The sequence below is a fragment of the Colius striatus genome, chromosome 2, assembly GCF_028858725.1.
Source record: "Colius striatus isolate bColStr4 chromosome 2, bColStr4.1.hap1, whole genome shotgun sequence".
In the NCBI taxonomy this organism is placed as follows: Eukaryota; Metazoa; Chordata; class Aves; order Coliiformes; family Coliidae; genus Colius; species Colius striatus.
This window is the reverse complement of record NC_084760.1, coordinates 121,050,782-121,063,996: the sequence shown is the minus strand read 5'-3', so window position 1 is coordinate 121,063,996 and position 13,215 is coordinate 121,050,782. Positions and strand designations below refer to the sequence as shown.

The window sequence follows — 13,215 nt, the reverse complement described above, 5'->3', positions numbered from 1 at the left end:
TATCCAGGCTTTCTTTCCTCCTTTATTCAGCCATGATAAAGCAGTTTCATTTTACCATGCATCTACAAATGATCCTCCTTCACCACTCAAGGGAGATTCCAACAGCAATTCAAACAGCCAGTGCAGCTTCCTAGGATCTCTGCTCTCCTGCAATTAAACACGTATCAGAAGATAAAATCACATCAGGCATCTTTTGAGTGTAAATAGCATACAAACAAGGAAAGTTTTGACAGATAACTTCTTAGCACCTCTTGGGTTTAATCTATTAAAGCCAGTGCAAAGTTGAGTAACTCTTCACAATGAACCTCGGCAAGAGAAAAGCTCGGTGAAACACGGGTTTAATTACTTGGTAAACACAATGATATGAACAGAAAGAATTTCAGCTTCAGTTTTGACATCTATGAAGAATCATGTCTGAACACTGCTAGTTAATTGCCAGGGGTCTGGCTGACAAACTGGGCTGCATTTTGCTGAGTGATTACAAAGATGATGCAAGGTATCTGTGGCCTGTCATTTACCCTGCTTCTCAGACACAAGTCCCAGTCCACCACTGGGTACACAGATCTTAATGCTAGAAGATAACTTGAGATGTAACACTGAGATGATAACTTGAGAAGATAACTTTGAGCACAAGGCTAAAAGTGAGGTACTTACACAGGAGGTTGCTATGCACGTGCCCCAGTCGTTGTAGGTTTCCACTGTGATGTTGGATAAAGCTGTTCGAAGCAATGGACAGAGAAGCTTCCAAAGATTTTCCACCTGTTCAGCAAAAGGCAAAAGAGAGGATTTATCTCTTTAAGGACAAAATGGACACCTAGGCTTTGTGAACCCAGATCCTGCCATCTTTTTGAGTCATGGGAAACCAATACTTGTTGTAGAAGCAGCCATAATACAAAGCTTATAAAAGGAAATAAATAGCACCAGAGCTAAGCCTGCAGGAATCATTTCCATTCCGTTCACAAGGTGTTTCATAATACTGGGGACTACATGGAGTACAACTGCAGCAGAGACTGCACCTACTTTGCTTTTGGTAGGACAGTAGTCTTTTACTGCTAGAAATTCTTAACTCCTTAAGGAAATGATTCTCCCATGGGTTTTTTTCAGTGTAGAAACTCATTTAAAGATCACCTACAACAGCTGGGTCTGGAGTAAATAACAGATGTAATAGCATCAAGTGGACATAAGCACTTATTCCAACTGGAATGTACAAGCCACATGAGCTTCGCTATCTCCTTCCCAGCAAGCTCTTCTTAGTTTTAATCCTGAGGCATTTTATAAGACCTAGTTTTATACAGGAACCAAACCAAGCTATGAGTTGTACTCCAAGTCTAGCAATGAATGAGCAAGGGCTGCAATATATTCCAGTCCTTTCTTGGACACAGGTGAAAAAGCCCTCAGATTTCATACATTCCATTTGTTTAAGAACTCAGTTTTATTCCTTAACTTCCAGGAGCCACCCAAAACCACTCCTGCAGTACCTTCTCAAACGTCCAGTGTTTGGAACCTCTTATTAAGCCAGCTATGATTTCAGCTACACATCTCTGGGTGCTTTCATGGGAGTCTGCCACAAGTTGCTCTAAGTGAGGCTGAAGAACTGGCAAGAATGCATCATCAAAGTTTCTGAAAAGGCCCTGAAAAAGCAAGATGTAAAAGTGTCTTCAGTAATGATCCTTCTAAATCATGGTCTTCATAAGAAGAGTCCAGGATTGGGAAGCATTTGAGAATTGACTATGCAGAAAGTGAGATGACTCTGCTTCTGTAACAGAATCGTGTACGTGTCCTACGTACTTTTGTATTACACCAGGAGAAAGGATTAAAAGGCTTAATCATAGCAGTATACCTTTAAGAATCAGTTTTTTGCAGCAGTGGGGTATAAGGCAAGTGATGTGGCTTCTGCACACTTGGATAATCATCTACCAAATGGATGCAATTTAGTCACTGAACTCTAGTTACCTTGAAGAGGCAAAATCTGCGAGGATTAAATTTGTCTTTTCCTTTTCTGTCTTCTAAAGACAAAAATTTTATTAACTGTTCAACAAACTTGGGATCAGAAAAGTGATCATATATGATTTGTTCTGCCTGTAACAGAAAAAAAACCACGTAAGGATTAGCTTTGAGGTGCTTGTCAGTGATATTCCAGTCTTTCCAAGTCCCACTTCTCGCTTTACTTCTACTTTAGTCCAAAGTCATCCATCTCCTCCCTCATCTTATGGGGAATATTTGATAATGTTTTGCAAGACTCTTGATTTTTCACTTTCATTAATGACTTCAGCTTGTCTTTCCTTTCATTAGCACAACCCCTACACAATGTCACCAACTACCTTGTTCCAAACTCTGGTGAAACATTTGAAAGGGAACAAGTGCTCATTAATACAATTATTCCAGGATTGCTGAGAAGCTGTGATACATGCAGATATTAATTCCTTCTTGTGTGCTAACACATTGAACATGCAAATGAAGCAGAAAAATGCCATTTGAAATGTCTTGTGGGGATCCAGGTTTCAGAATAGTTATCGCTTCTTGTTAAAAACACGACTGTACCCACACAGCCACGAAACTGAGGAGCTGAGCTCCGTCTCCATCTTGGTTTGCAATCAAGCAAAACAAATCTGTTTCCACACATTCTGTATAATCACTCTCTAAATGGCAAGCAACACTTTGGTTGCAAGAGAGAAGGGAATCTGATCTCCACAGTAATCTGTGGACAGTGTTTAAAGAACAGAAGTAGTACTAACAAACCCCCACACCAAAACTCTTACCTCTGTCAGTTCCTCTCTCCTTCGCCCAAGCTTCGGTTGATGCTCAGCTGGGGCATAAACTGTCATAGTTCTGCATATTAAGAACAGATAGAATACAGCAACGTGTTTTCCAGTGAAATAAAAATATTACTCTTTCCCGTTTTCTTTGTATTAAGTCAGAAGTGCAAAAAATGAGATTTAGCCCTCTCAAATGCAGTTTGTTATAATAAAGGGTTTGCTATGGGAGGCAACCCAGAATGATGTGAGAGAACACTCTGCATATTTTGCAACTGTGTCATCTTCAAACATGCAAACTTCACTTAAAAGCCAGCAGTTCAATACCCACATGAAATATGTGCCTATAGCACCCATAAAACCCAAAGAGAAACAGACAGCAAATAACTGATGTTTAAAAAAGCAACAGGAAGAGAAAACCCATCAACTCCAGCCAAAAGTGGCAACATCAACAAGCAGCACAATGGACAACATTCATTGGGGTGACTGTTTCAATTCAATAAAGTAAAACCTCACCAACATTAGTTCATTTCCCACAGGGGTTTTTTACCTGCTGAGTCTTACAATTGTATTGGAATGCTTAATGATACTCACTGAGGCCAGGTGTAATATCCCCAGTGTGTTTTCTCCACAAAACAACATGACTCCCAAGCTTCCTTAGTCTTTGGTAAACTCTGACTGTCATAGTGCAGCCACTGGTTATCCGGCCTGTCACCAGCCTGAACGCTGCAAGGCTTTGGGTTTCCACCTAGTCAGAGAGGAATTTATGCTCTATCACACTTGTTCATTAACAGTCCCTGTAAAGGCTACAACTTACTTGCATTAAAACATTCTCAAGAGCTTTTATATCTCCATCACCACAATCAAATCTGCACAGAGCCTTGCCCTAGGAGATGGAAACTAACAGTAACAGAAGAGCTTCCTTTAGTAACTTATACACATGTGCCATTTCAAATAGGAACCATAAGAATACAAAGGAGATACAGGAATTATTCTCACAAATTGGAAGGCTTTCTGTAAGGAAATCACCTGAAATAAGCAATGAGCTTAATGCAACACCTGCATGAGTAACACTGCTCCAAACTGCAAAATAACTGCTTATTAGCTATTTTCTTAGCTTAGGACAGGAACAACCAGAGGGAAATGAAAAGCTACTGATTCTGTGTTTAATGTAACCAGAACAATATGATTTTAAAAAGTAAGAGATAAATGTTAGTAAGACATCTCTACACTGAATAAAACCTACTTATTTCATAAGGGCAGATGGGCACTTTCTTGTGTGTCCTCTTCAGCTGCTTAAGAATACCAGCCACAGCTGAGATGGCCATCTGAAAGAAAGAAATAGACATGAGTGTTACCATCCCATACATTTACCTCCAGAAAGATGTGGCTCAGTCTCATCACAGACACATTTGAAGCCAGCTATTCAGTGCCCTATGAGGCCAGTAAGCACTACAGTGAACTTTGTCACCCCAGTGGCTGATACTTCTCATAAAGAAGCCATCTCACTCATTTCAGGGGACACAGGACACGCCTCAAGTGTGACCTCCACAGCCCAGAAAACCCTCCCCACCAACAAGCTTCAGAACTAAAAAAAGGAGGTGGCCATCAGTTTCAAGTGTCATTGAGGCAATAAGCAGAATGAAAGGTACAAATATAATGCCCAGATGGTTCCAAGTAATAACCTGCAGATAGCAGAGAGGCTTCTGCAGAATAGTTCTGAAGGAAATAAGAATGAATAGGTACATTACATATCTTTGCAGATGTTACACCATATGGCTACAGCAATGCCAAGACTGTCGTCTTCTTGGATTAAGGACTGTGTACATATGCATGGCTGGAAGGGTGAGGAGGGATCTACCCCTCAGTTTTTGTGCTTTATCAGAGCAAAACACCACAGACATTTAAGCCACAAAGAGCTGCAAAACACAAACCCCTGCTTTCCATTGGGTTTACCTTACGAACAACAATTGCATCGTGGTTGAGACACTGCACAAAAAACTTGATGGCACGGACAGGCAGTACCCTGTCATCCCTCAGCAGCAGAGACAGAAACCCAATGCTTATGTGCTCGAACTTCCAGGGGCTGAAAAACAAGTAACAATTCCAAACAGACAATAAGAGGCACAGTTGCATGTGCTGCTTTTGCACAGAAATGGTTAGCAATTACACTTGGACTAACGTTCTATGCTAAAGCTACAGTCCACGAGTTCAGCTGTCGCTCGGGGAAACCTCCAGTGTTCTGGGAACACACAAATGCCACCAACCATGTGAACAGTGTCTTTTTTACCTTGGCATTTCAATGTAAAATACAGATCTACAGGGATATATTTTCAAGTCTTTAAACAGAAGTATTGCAGTCCCAATTCAAATCTATTTGGATGCCAGTATCATGCAGAGAGAATCAAAGCTTATTTCCCCAAAACAAAGAGTATTTAAAGCTCTTATTAAGAACAAATCTTAACTCCAAGATGTGATGACGCCTTTTATTAACAAGTCAAGCTCCCAATGCAAATAATTCACTTGTTTGCCTAGTGGACAGCAATGGAAGATTCCCCTACACTGACCTTTACCTTCCTGCCTGGGGAAGCAGAACTGCAGGAGGATCTCCAGAAATTATTGCAGATGCCTTTAGCAAAAAAAACCCTCCAGGAAGCAAGCCACAATCCATTTTATGCAATCCTTACTGACAAAGTGCTTTTGGACAACTACTTTGAGGGCAAAAGTGAAAATGACTCCTTTCTGGTCACACTCACTACACTTCTTGATGCAAGTGACATTTATTGATGTAGCCACCTCCAACCCATCCCTACAAAAAGTTCCCGTGCAAAGAAAGGGCCACTTACAGATTTCTTTGTTCCACACAGTCCAGCAGCATGTCAACCAAATTCTCGTAGTTTCTGAAGGAAAAAGAGGGAATTATCAACCAGAGACTACTGAGAGTAATTTAAAAATAGACTTCAAGTCCCCCAACAAAAGGTGGGTGAAAGCAATACAGCAAACACAGCACACACCGGGAGAATGGGGAAGAGGAGGAGGAGGGAAGCGTAAGCATAGAGAAAAGAGGCTGTGAAGCTAGGAGAGAAGATACACCACAGCAATCCTTGGATGTTCTGTTGGGCTTAAGACTTAGTTGAGCAATTTGGAGTTGTTACAGGGAATGCACAGGAAGCATTAGGCAGCAAGCTCACTGACCGCAAAGCCTCAGCGTTCTTCTCCTTCTGTCGCTGAATTCCCAACTCAATGTCTTCTGAACAGAGACCTGGGAAGTCTGAACCTGGATGTTGTGATTTTTGCAGCAAAACAGCGACCTCAATGCATTTCTCTGGAACCTAATGACAAAGAGTGCAAAGATTGGGGATTGAGCAGCAACTTCCAGGTTTTTAATGCTTGTTTGTGTTTTGGAATGAACAACATAACTTCCTGTGCACACAGATGTATCCATACACCTGAAGAAGTAGCCAAGACAGCCTTTGTGCTCTCCCAGTACTTGTTTATTTTAAAGACAAACCTTAAGCACACAGAATTGTTTATGGCACTCACTCTTGAAAGTAAGTACCATGCCTTGCCTGAGTAGACAAGAGGCAGTTGTGTAAGGAGTGCTGTGTGTTAGCACAGTTGATAACACTGTCCTACCAAGGCACATTTTCACACCTCACCAGTATGACCCATGCTAATCAGCACCAAAAGGCAACTTAAACCTCTTCTCTGCAACAGGCTTCCCTGGAGGTGAGCAAGAAGTTACAAATCCTGCTAGTATTACAGGGAGTTCTACTACTTCAGTCTCAAAACCACACATCTGCATTCCTCTAAGAGGGATCAGACTGTGATCAAAACCATGAGCAGTACCTCAAACAAGACACCTGAGTCAAGCATTGATGTAATGCCACGGTCTCAGAACTCCACACGTGAACCTGAAGCACTCTGGCACTCACCGCAAAATCCAGTCCAATTGTCTCGTACTGCCGATGGATTTTCTCTGCTAGGTCATCAAAGAGTCTCACTATGGATGGCTTTTCCAAGGACATGGCTTTGCTAAGCCCAGAAGAAACTATTGCTGGCCATGTCTGAGCGATGCAGTCCCAGTCGTGAAGGTTCGCCAAACACACTCCACTGTGATTTCCAAGGAGACAATATAAGGCACCCTGTAAAAGGAACGATGCCATTTACCAAGCTCCACTGTTAATATATGCTATCTTTCTGCATAAGCATGCACCCACACAGAATAAAAACCTCATTTTCACGTTACTGAACTATTAAAGTGTACAATAAACATTCATCTAGTCAAATTCCTGGTTTTCACACCACGTTTCCCACTGAGGTGCTGTTTTAATGAGCCTGGAAGCCCTGCTAACTGATTTACCCACAGAATGGCTGTCTGATTTCTGAACTGCATTATAAAGCAGGTTATTCAACCACCAAGTACCACACTTGACCTTTCTGTGAACTTATTCAGGGTTGGTCTGCAGGCAAATCATAATGCTCTTAACTAGGCACCTGAAATGATGCTGATTGAACAGGACGGGATAACAACCAGAGACATGCCCTGTAAGAGGCTGACAAGAGTCACACACAGTGAAACAAAGCAAGGCTGGATTTCACAGGTGATTAAGTTGGAGTCATGTGAGAAATAGCCAATTTTCACATGCAGTTGGAAGGAGGTCTTGGGGGCCTTTTGGAGAGCTGAATCTTACAAGAACAACAGTGATTAAGTAATCACATCAGTCATGTCATACAGGCTAAGCCAGCCTGGTAGCAGCATCAGAAAGATCAGTTCAGGTGTGGTAGCTAATGCTGCCCAGTGTAGCCAAAAATGAGCCAGCTGGGAAAAAGTAACTAGGCATGAGTTGCTTCTCTGGGAGGAGACAGGGATGGAGAAAAAAAGGTACAAGGATGGCAGAAAAAAATAACCAGAGAATCACAGAATGGTGGGGTTGGAAGGGACCTTTAGAGCTCATCCAGTCCAATCCTCCTGCTAAAGCAGGTCCCACCTAGATCAGGTCACACAGGAACACATCCAGGAGGGTTTGGAAAACATCCAGAGAAGGGATCATAAGATATCCAAGCAATGCAATCACATGCTGTCTGACAGCACCTATCAGGCAGCTGGAGCAGGACAAGAAGCCATGGCTGTTGTTCTGCCCATACGACAAGTGTCCCACTTGCCTCTGTGGCCAGGAGGATTGAGGGGGGTGAAGAAGGAAGGGCACATGATGCTTTCAAACACCTGGATGCACAGGTTGCATCCTGGCACCACTGTGTCAGCACCATTTCCAGGCCTGACAGCACCAGCAATGACCTACTCCCTTGTAACAAAACACCTGATGTAGCACTTTTTAGGGTGATCAGATTTTGTCCAGATCATGGTATTTTCGTTCAGTGCCACAGCCTAAAGGACAGCTGAAGGAGTTTTACCACCATAGCTTCTCCATTCCCATTTCACAATTTAAAATCAGGTGCTAACATACCATTTGTAACACCTGAACACACAATGAAATGAGGAACATACATAAACACTACATTTCCCTTGACAACTGGTTTAATGCAAACAATTCCTTACGCTCGTCACGCCTAAGCTGTATGCCATGAAAATATCAGTCAACACAAGCAAATCCCACTTTCACCATTACAAATTCTCTGACTAAATCACTTTCAAAAGACAGATCTCAAACAAAGTCCATGAGACAGTACTTTAAATTGCTTTTGGGTGACATCTTGCCGGTCTGGACGCAGGAACTCCAAAACCAAGGGAATGATATCTCTGCAACAAAAGTTGTACGTTCCCAGCGCCGTGAAGAAAGCTTGTTGAGCTTTATTTCTGACCTGTGGGAAGAGAAACATTACTAGAAAGTCTTCTGACCCAGAAGTACACTATACAAAAATAACATCCCTATCCATTTCAGCTACTTATGCAGAGAGTTGATGTGATGTATCTGTGCACAGCAACAAAGTCATTTGTGGAAGGTTGTAAACAGCATGCTTCCCCTCACCTTTGCTCACAGTTGCTTACAAACACCTACTTCTCAGGCAAGTGCTAGAAACAGGACCACTGATAAAGTTAAAGAAAATGCTTTATTTTGCCAAGAATGGCCACTGTGTCCTTGAGATCATTCAAAAAGCAAACAGCTCGAGTAACAGATGCAGTTGGTAGAACTCTAAAGAGCCTGTAGATGTCATGGATGGATCTGAGTTTACATATACACATAGAGCGTTCCCATGAGGCAAAGAGCTCACAATCCAACCATGGACACACTTGTTTGGTGTGTTTTAAAAACCTAGGGGGCCATCATAGCTACCTAAAAGCAGATTTAGCATCCTAAGTAGTGTCCCTCTGGTGTATTTTTACAGACATTTTTAGTTGAATGACTCTTCAGAAGCCCAGAATTAAGGCCCTCAAAAAATGTGTGATTTTTAACCTAAGGTGGCAGCCTCTTCACACAGTGAGGTTCTTTACTTGGTAAAGAAGGGACTATGTTTAAAGCAGAAACTATGCCAAAATTGGCAACCAATGCAGATGAGGTGATTCAGTATTCCAGCTTCCCAGGGAAATCAACTGAAAAGTGAAGATCCTGGAAACATTACTTGAAGTGATCAACAAAACACTGCCATGTATTTCAGTTTGAAGCTGGTTGTTCCTTACCTGACCATAGGAACTGGTGGACAAACACAAAAGATCTCTGATCATCTCCTGGTGGGAGGTTTTATATTCACAGCCTTCCATGGTTAGTGTCCTCAGCTAAATTGCACAGGAAACACAAAGAAAGGACAGATGGTTTTTACATTTCACAACCACGAGAGGAGCTGCTCGTGTAGGATTGTTGCATCTTTGGCTAAACAACAACACAACAAATCAGCCTTTCAAGTGAAGATTTAAGTGAAAGTATTACCTCATGCTGCAACATAACTCTGTCTATCAGCAAAGCTCTGATATGCTGTTTCTTTCCTTGAAGCTGTAAACAAATAAATGTGTTTAGACTTGAGCATTGACATTAGTGAGCTGTACAGAGTGAATTCCCCATCTACTCTTTTTACTCTAGAAACAGCCAAATTTCCTAAAGAAATTCCTCTTCATTTTCTGCCCTGGTAAAGTTGTTTATTTGGCTGTTGCTCTGTAAGCAAAAGGAAGCTCTGGTCACAGAAATTTATCAGTGACCAAGAAGGGAGTCACCATGCCAAATCTTAAGACCTTGGTCCAAACAGTGTCACCACAATGCAGAAATGCAAAGCTATTTACTAAGGATTTCCAAACAAAGGTAAAAAAAAACACTGCAAAACAATATCATCATCAAGGAATCAGGCTTCAGAATTAGGAAAACTGATTAGAACAGCTGAAAGAGATATTTTTAGAAGTCTTTGAACATTAGGAACTGTTTTCACCGCTCACTCTACACTTGACAAAGATAAAAAGAACCACTGACCCTGTTCTCCATTGATTTTTTCACTAGATTAAAGCTTTTCCACCTCGAATCAAACTCATGCTTGTGAGACCCTTGGAACTGCAAAACATCACTAATGATCTGTAGAAAGAAAAAGACAACAAAGAGTGAATCTTTGGCAAAACAAATCATCTTGTCTTAAGTACCACAAATTCTCAATATACCTTTATTATCAGAAATAAAGACTTGGTGTCATCTTCTGAATGATCAAGGATATGGCCTGCAATTGGAAGAAAAGCAACTTATCAGACAGGAGAAGAGCTTCAAATATTAACAGTAATTTCAGTTTTACAAGGCTGGTGTTTAAGAATTAGAAGCAAATTATACAAAACAAGTTTCTCACAGATGAAATGATAGTTAGAAGCCCACACAGTGCTTTCTAGAGCGAGGAGTGGTTAAACTTACGCAGCAGTTTCCTTGTAACCCTTGCAATTGCTTCACGATAGTTCTCTCTTGATAAATCTACAAAATGAGAAGAGAAATAAACCAGTGGGAAGTCAGAGCAGACTATGCAAAAACAGCAGCATGGGCTACTATAAAAATAACCATCTTGTTCTGTCTAAGGGCACCACAGAGCCTTCCTTTGGGTATGTAGTCAGCAGCATGTTTTTTCACGGGTACAATAACTTCATTCTCTGCCTTGACAGTTGGTTTCATTTTTAACCATGGATTGAGACAGATGATTTAGTATATGAAAACTGAGCAACACACTAGGCAGGGTAAAATAGAACATAGATTTTACATATCAGGTGATTAAGTCAGTAAAAGATTGGAGATTTTGTTCCCCTCCATTGAAGGTGAACAGATACTCTCAATCTAAACCACACATGAAGGATCCATTCTGCAGGGGGGGTTGGACTAGATGATCTCTAAAGGTCCCTTCCAACTCTACCATTCCATGATTCAAGCAGTCCCCTTGCAAAGTTTTAAACCAGAAGAATCTCAATTGCTGCAAGGGACCACTAAGTAAATGCTCATTCTCTAGTACATGTTATATGGCTAAGAACTCACCGCTTGCTAACTAATGGAGCAGGTTTTACAAGTAGGATTCAAGCACTAAAACCCATTTAATAGTCCAATAAGCACTTGCTGTGGGTCTAAGTAAGAATGAAAACACAACCTATCTGAACAGAATGAGGATCCACTTACCATATTCAACACCAGTGTACAGTTTTGTCTCTTCTAAAGGCACCAGACTTGGGACCCTGCATGAAAACAAACCAAGCATTGCTATATGTGAAGGCAATCATTAGCTATATGAATTTGGTGGACATTTAATTCATTTTTAGCAAGTTAAATTTCACACCAGTAGCACCAAAGTTCTATCATTTATGAGTCACCTGTATCTATGGGTTGGACTGCCAGAGACAATCACAACACAAGGACACCACCTTGAACCCAGAATCTTCATTTCAGTTCTGTCAAACAGCCAGAGATTTGGTCTCATTGTCAAACCTATGAACACACTCAGCAAAACCAGGGTGGCTCCTAGTCATCTTACTCTGAGAAGGCTGAACTGCAAGTGTGTGGTGCCTGTTGCCTAACAGACAGCAGGGCAGGATTCAGAGTGAATCAAGAAGCAATGCTAACACACTCCCACTTTCTCCCAATATGGACTAGCAGCATGTTACTGCCACAGGAATAGTCACTGTCTCCTGAAAGTGTTGGGAAGCCTGATTTCAGAAGATGGTCATAATCAGCCTGAATGCTCTGCATTGCCTCTTCAATGAAAGGATTCCTTCCCAGATTTCCTTAGACAGTCAATGGTAAAACATGGCCTCTACAAAGCTCTGGAGCTTAACAAGTGTTCCACCATCTACTCTGCTGTACAAAACACTCCCAAAAGCCAGGCAGCTCAAGTAATGCATTTGAGATGCATCAATACTTGTTGGCACTTCTAGTAGCTGGCACTTGTCCAAAAAAATAAAAACCCCTCAGCAACAACTTCACAGTCACTAAATACAGATTGCAGCCATAAGCTTAACTGAAACCCTCCACATTTCAAACATGGTCTGTAATAACAGCAAGATTGAGATCAAACTCACAATTGCCTCCAATGTTAACATTTCAACACACTTCCTCAAAGTCAAAGCTACAGCAGGAGTCTCATCTATTCAAAGCCAGTCTGGTTGAAAGGCTGAACTACTGTAAAGCAGCACAAAGTTCCTATTACTTCCAAAATGAAAGTTTACTCAAGCATTGTTGCTACAGTTCTACTGTAGGCTGGCCTCAGCAGCCAGGTTCTTTTGTGCCAACATTCACAGGGGTTTGAGTACTCATATGGAACTTATTTCCTGTTTTAGTATGAGGAGACAGGCAGCAAGAAGTTCAGGATGTTAATGAATTTATAGTCATTCAGAGTGACAGGAACATTAGTAAGAAGGCAGTGCACTGCAGTCTGAAGGCATCTTTTAGAGGAGGGGAAACCCATGAGTAAATGCCTAGCTTCCATTTCCTACAGAAAGTAGCATAAACAACAGTGACAACACCTACATTCTTCAAACATTTCAGTAGCTTGCACAAAGAACACTCAACACTTCCATGTTTCAAGTACTCAGGTGTTTCTGTAAGTCAGTGTTCCAAATTTCTGCACCTTTATACTAGCATGAGAGCTCCTTAAAAATGGCAGTTGGGTGATAACACCAGTAAGAAAGCAGTATGAAGCAACAGAATTGCTGACAACATTTGTGGTGGAAAAATAAGTTCTACTTACAGGTGGGCCACTCTTTCTCCTTTCAGAGGCGGCAGAACGTTCCCAGAACCAATCAAGCAGTTATGCACTATAGCAAGACACTGCTGCACATCATCTCTTTAACAAAGAAGAAAATCTGATTACTCTGCTGTTCAATGCTTGAAAAGAGACAAATGATGAACATATCTTTTGGGTGAAGTTTTATAAAAGCATTTTTCTTCAGTTCTATTGGTTGTAAACACCAGAGGGAGCACTACAGAAGCCAAGCTGCACTTATTTTGATCCAACCTCATTCCTCTACAGGACTTCAGCTATCAGTTTCCTTTTCTTAACT

The 13,215-nt window shown here is 41.4% G+C and overlaps 1 protein-coding gene across 6 annotated transcripts in view; it reads right to left on the bottom strand.

The window, feature by feature from the left end:
• PSME4 (proteasome activator subunit 4) overlaps positions 1–13,215 on the bottom strand; it is a 90,231-nt gene that overhangs the window by 33,703 nt on the left and 43,313 nt on the right. For all 6 annotated transcript variants that reach the window (XM_061989346.1, XM_061989345.1, XM_061989341.1 and 3 more), the window contains 19 exons: positions 12,903–12,998; positions 11,339–11,394; positions 10,595–10,651; positions 10,354–10,409; positions 10,172–10,270; positions 9,641–9,703; positions 9,394–9,489; positions 8,445–8,576; positions 6,689–6,898; positions 5,949–6,085; positions 5,600–5,653; positions 4,710–4,839; positions 4,000–4,081; positions 3,348–3,501; positions 2,760–2,829; positions 1,954–2,079; positions 1,479–1,631; positions 655–759; positions 56–147 (listed from right to left, as the gene is read on the bottom strand). In XM_061989346.1, coding sequence (XP_061845330.1) covers positions 56–147; positions 655–759; positions 1,479–1,631; positions 1,954–2,079; positions 2,760–2,829; positions 3,348–3,501; positions 4,000–4,081; positions 4,710–4,839; positions 5,600–5,653; positions 5,949–6,085; positions 6,689–6,898; positions 8,445–8,576; positions 9,394–9,489; positions 9,641–9,703; positions 10,172–10,270; positions 10,354–10,409; positions 10,595–10,651; positions 11,339–11,394; positions 12,903–12,998 — 1,968 coding nt within the window. The remainder of the gene's footprint in view (positions 1–55; positions 148–654; positions 760–1,478; positions 1,632–1,953; positions 2,080–2,759; positions 2,830–3,347; positions 3,502–3,999; positions 4,082–4,709; positions 4,840–5,599; positions 5,654–5,948; positions 6,086–6,688; positions 6,899–8,444; positions 8,577–9,393; positions 9,490–9,640; positions 9,704–10,171; positions 10,271–10,353; positions 10,410–10,594; positions 10,652–11,338; positions 11,395–12,902; positions 12,999–13,215) is intronic.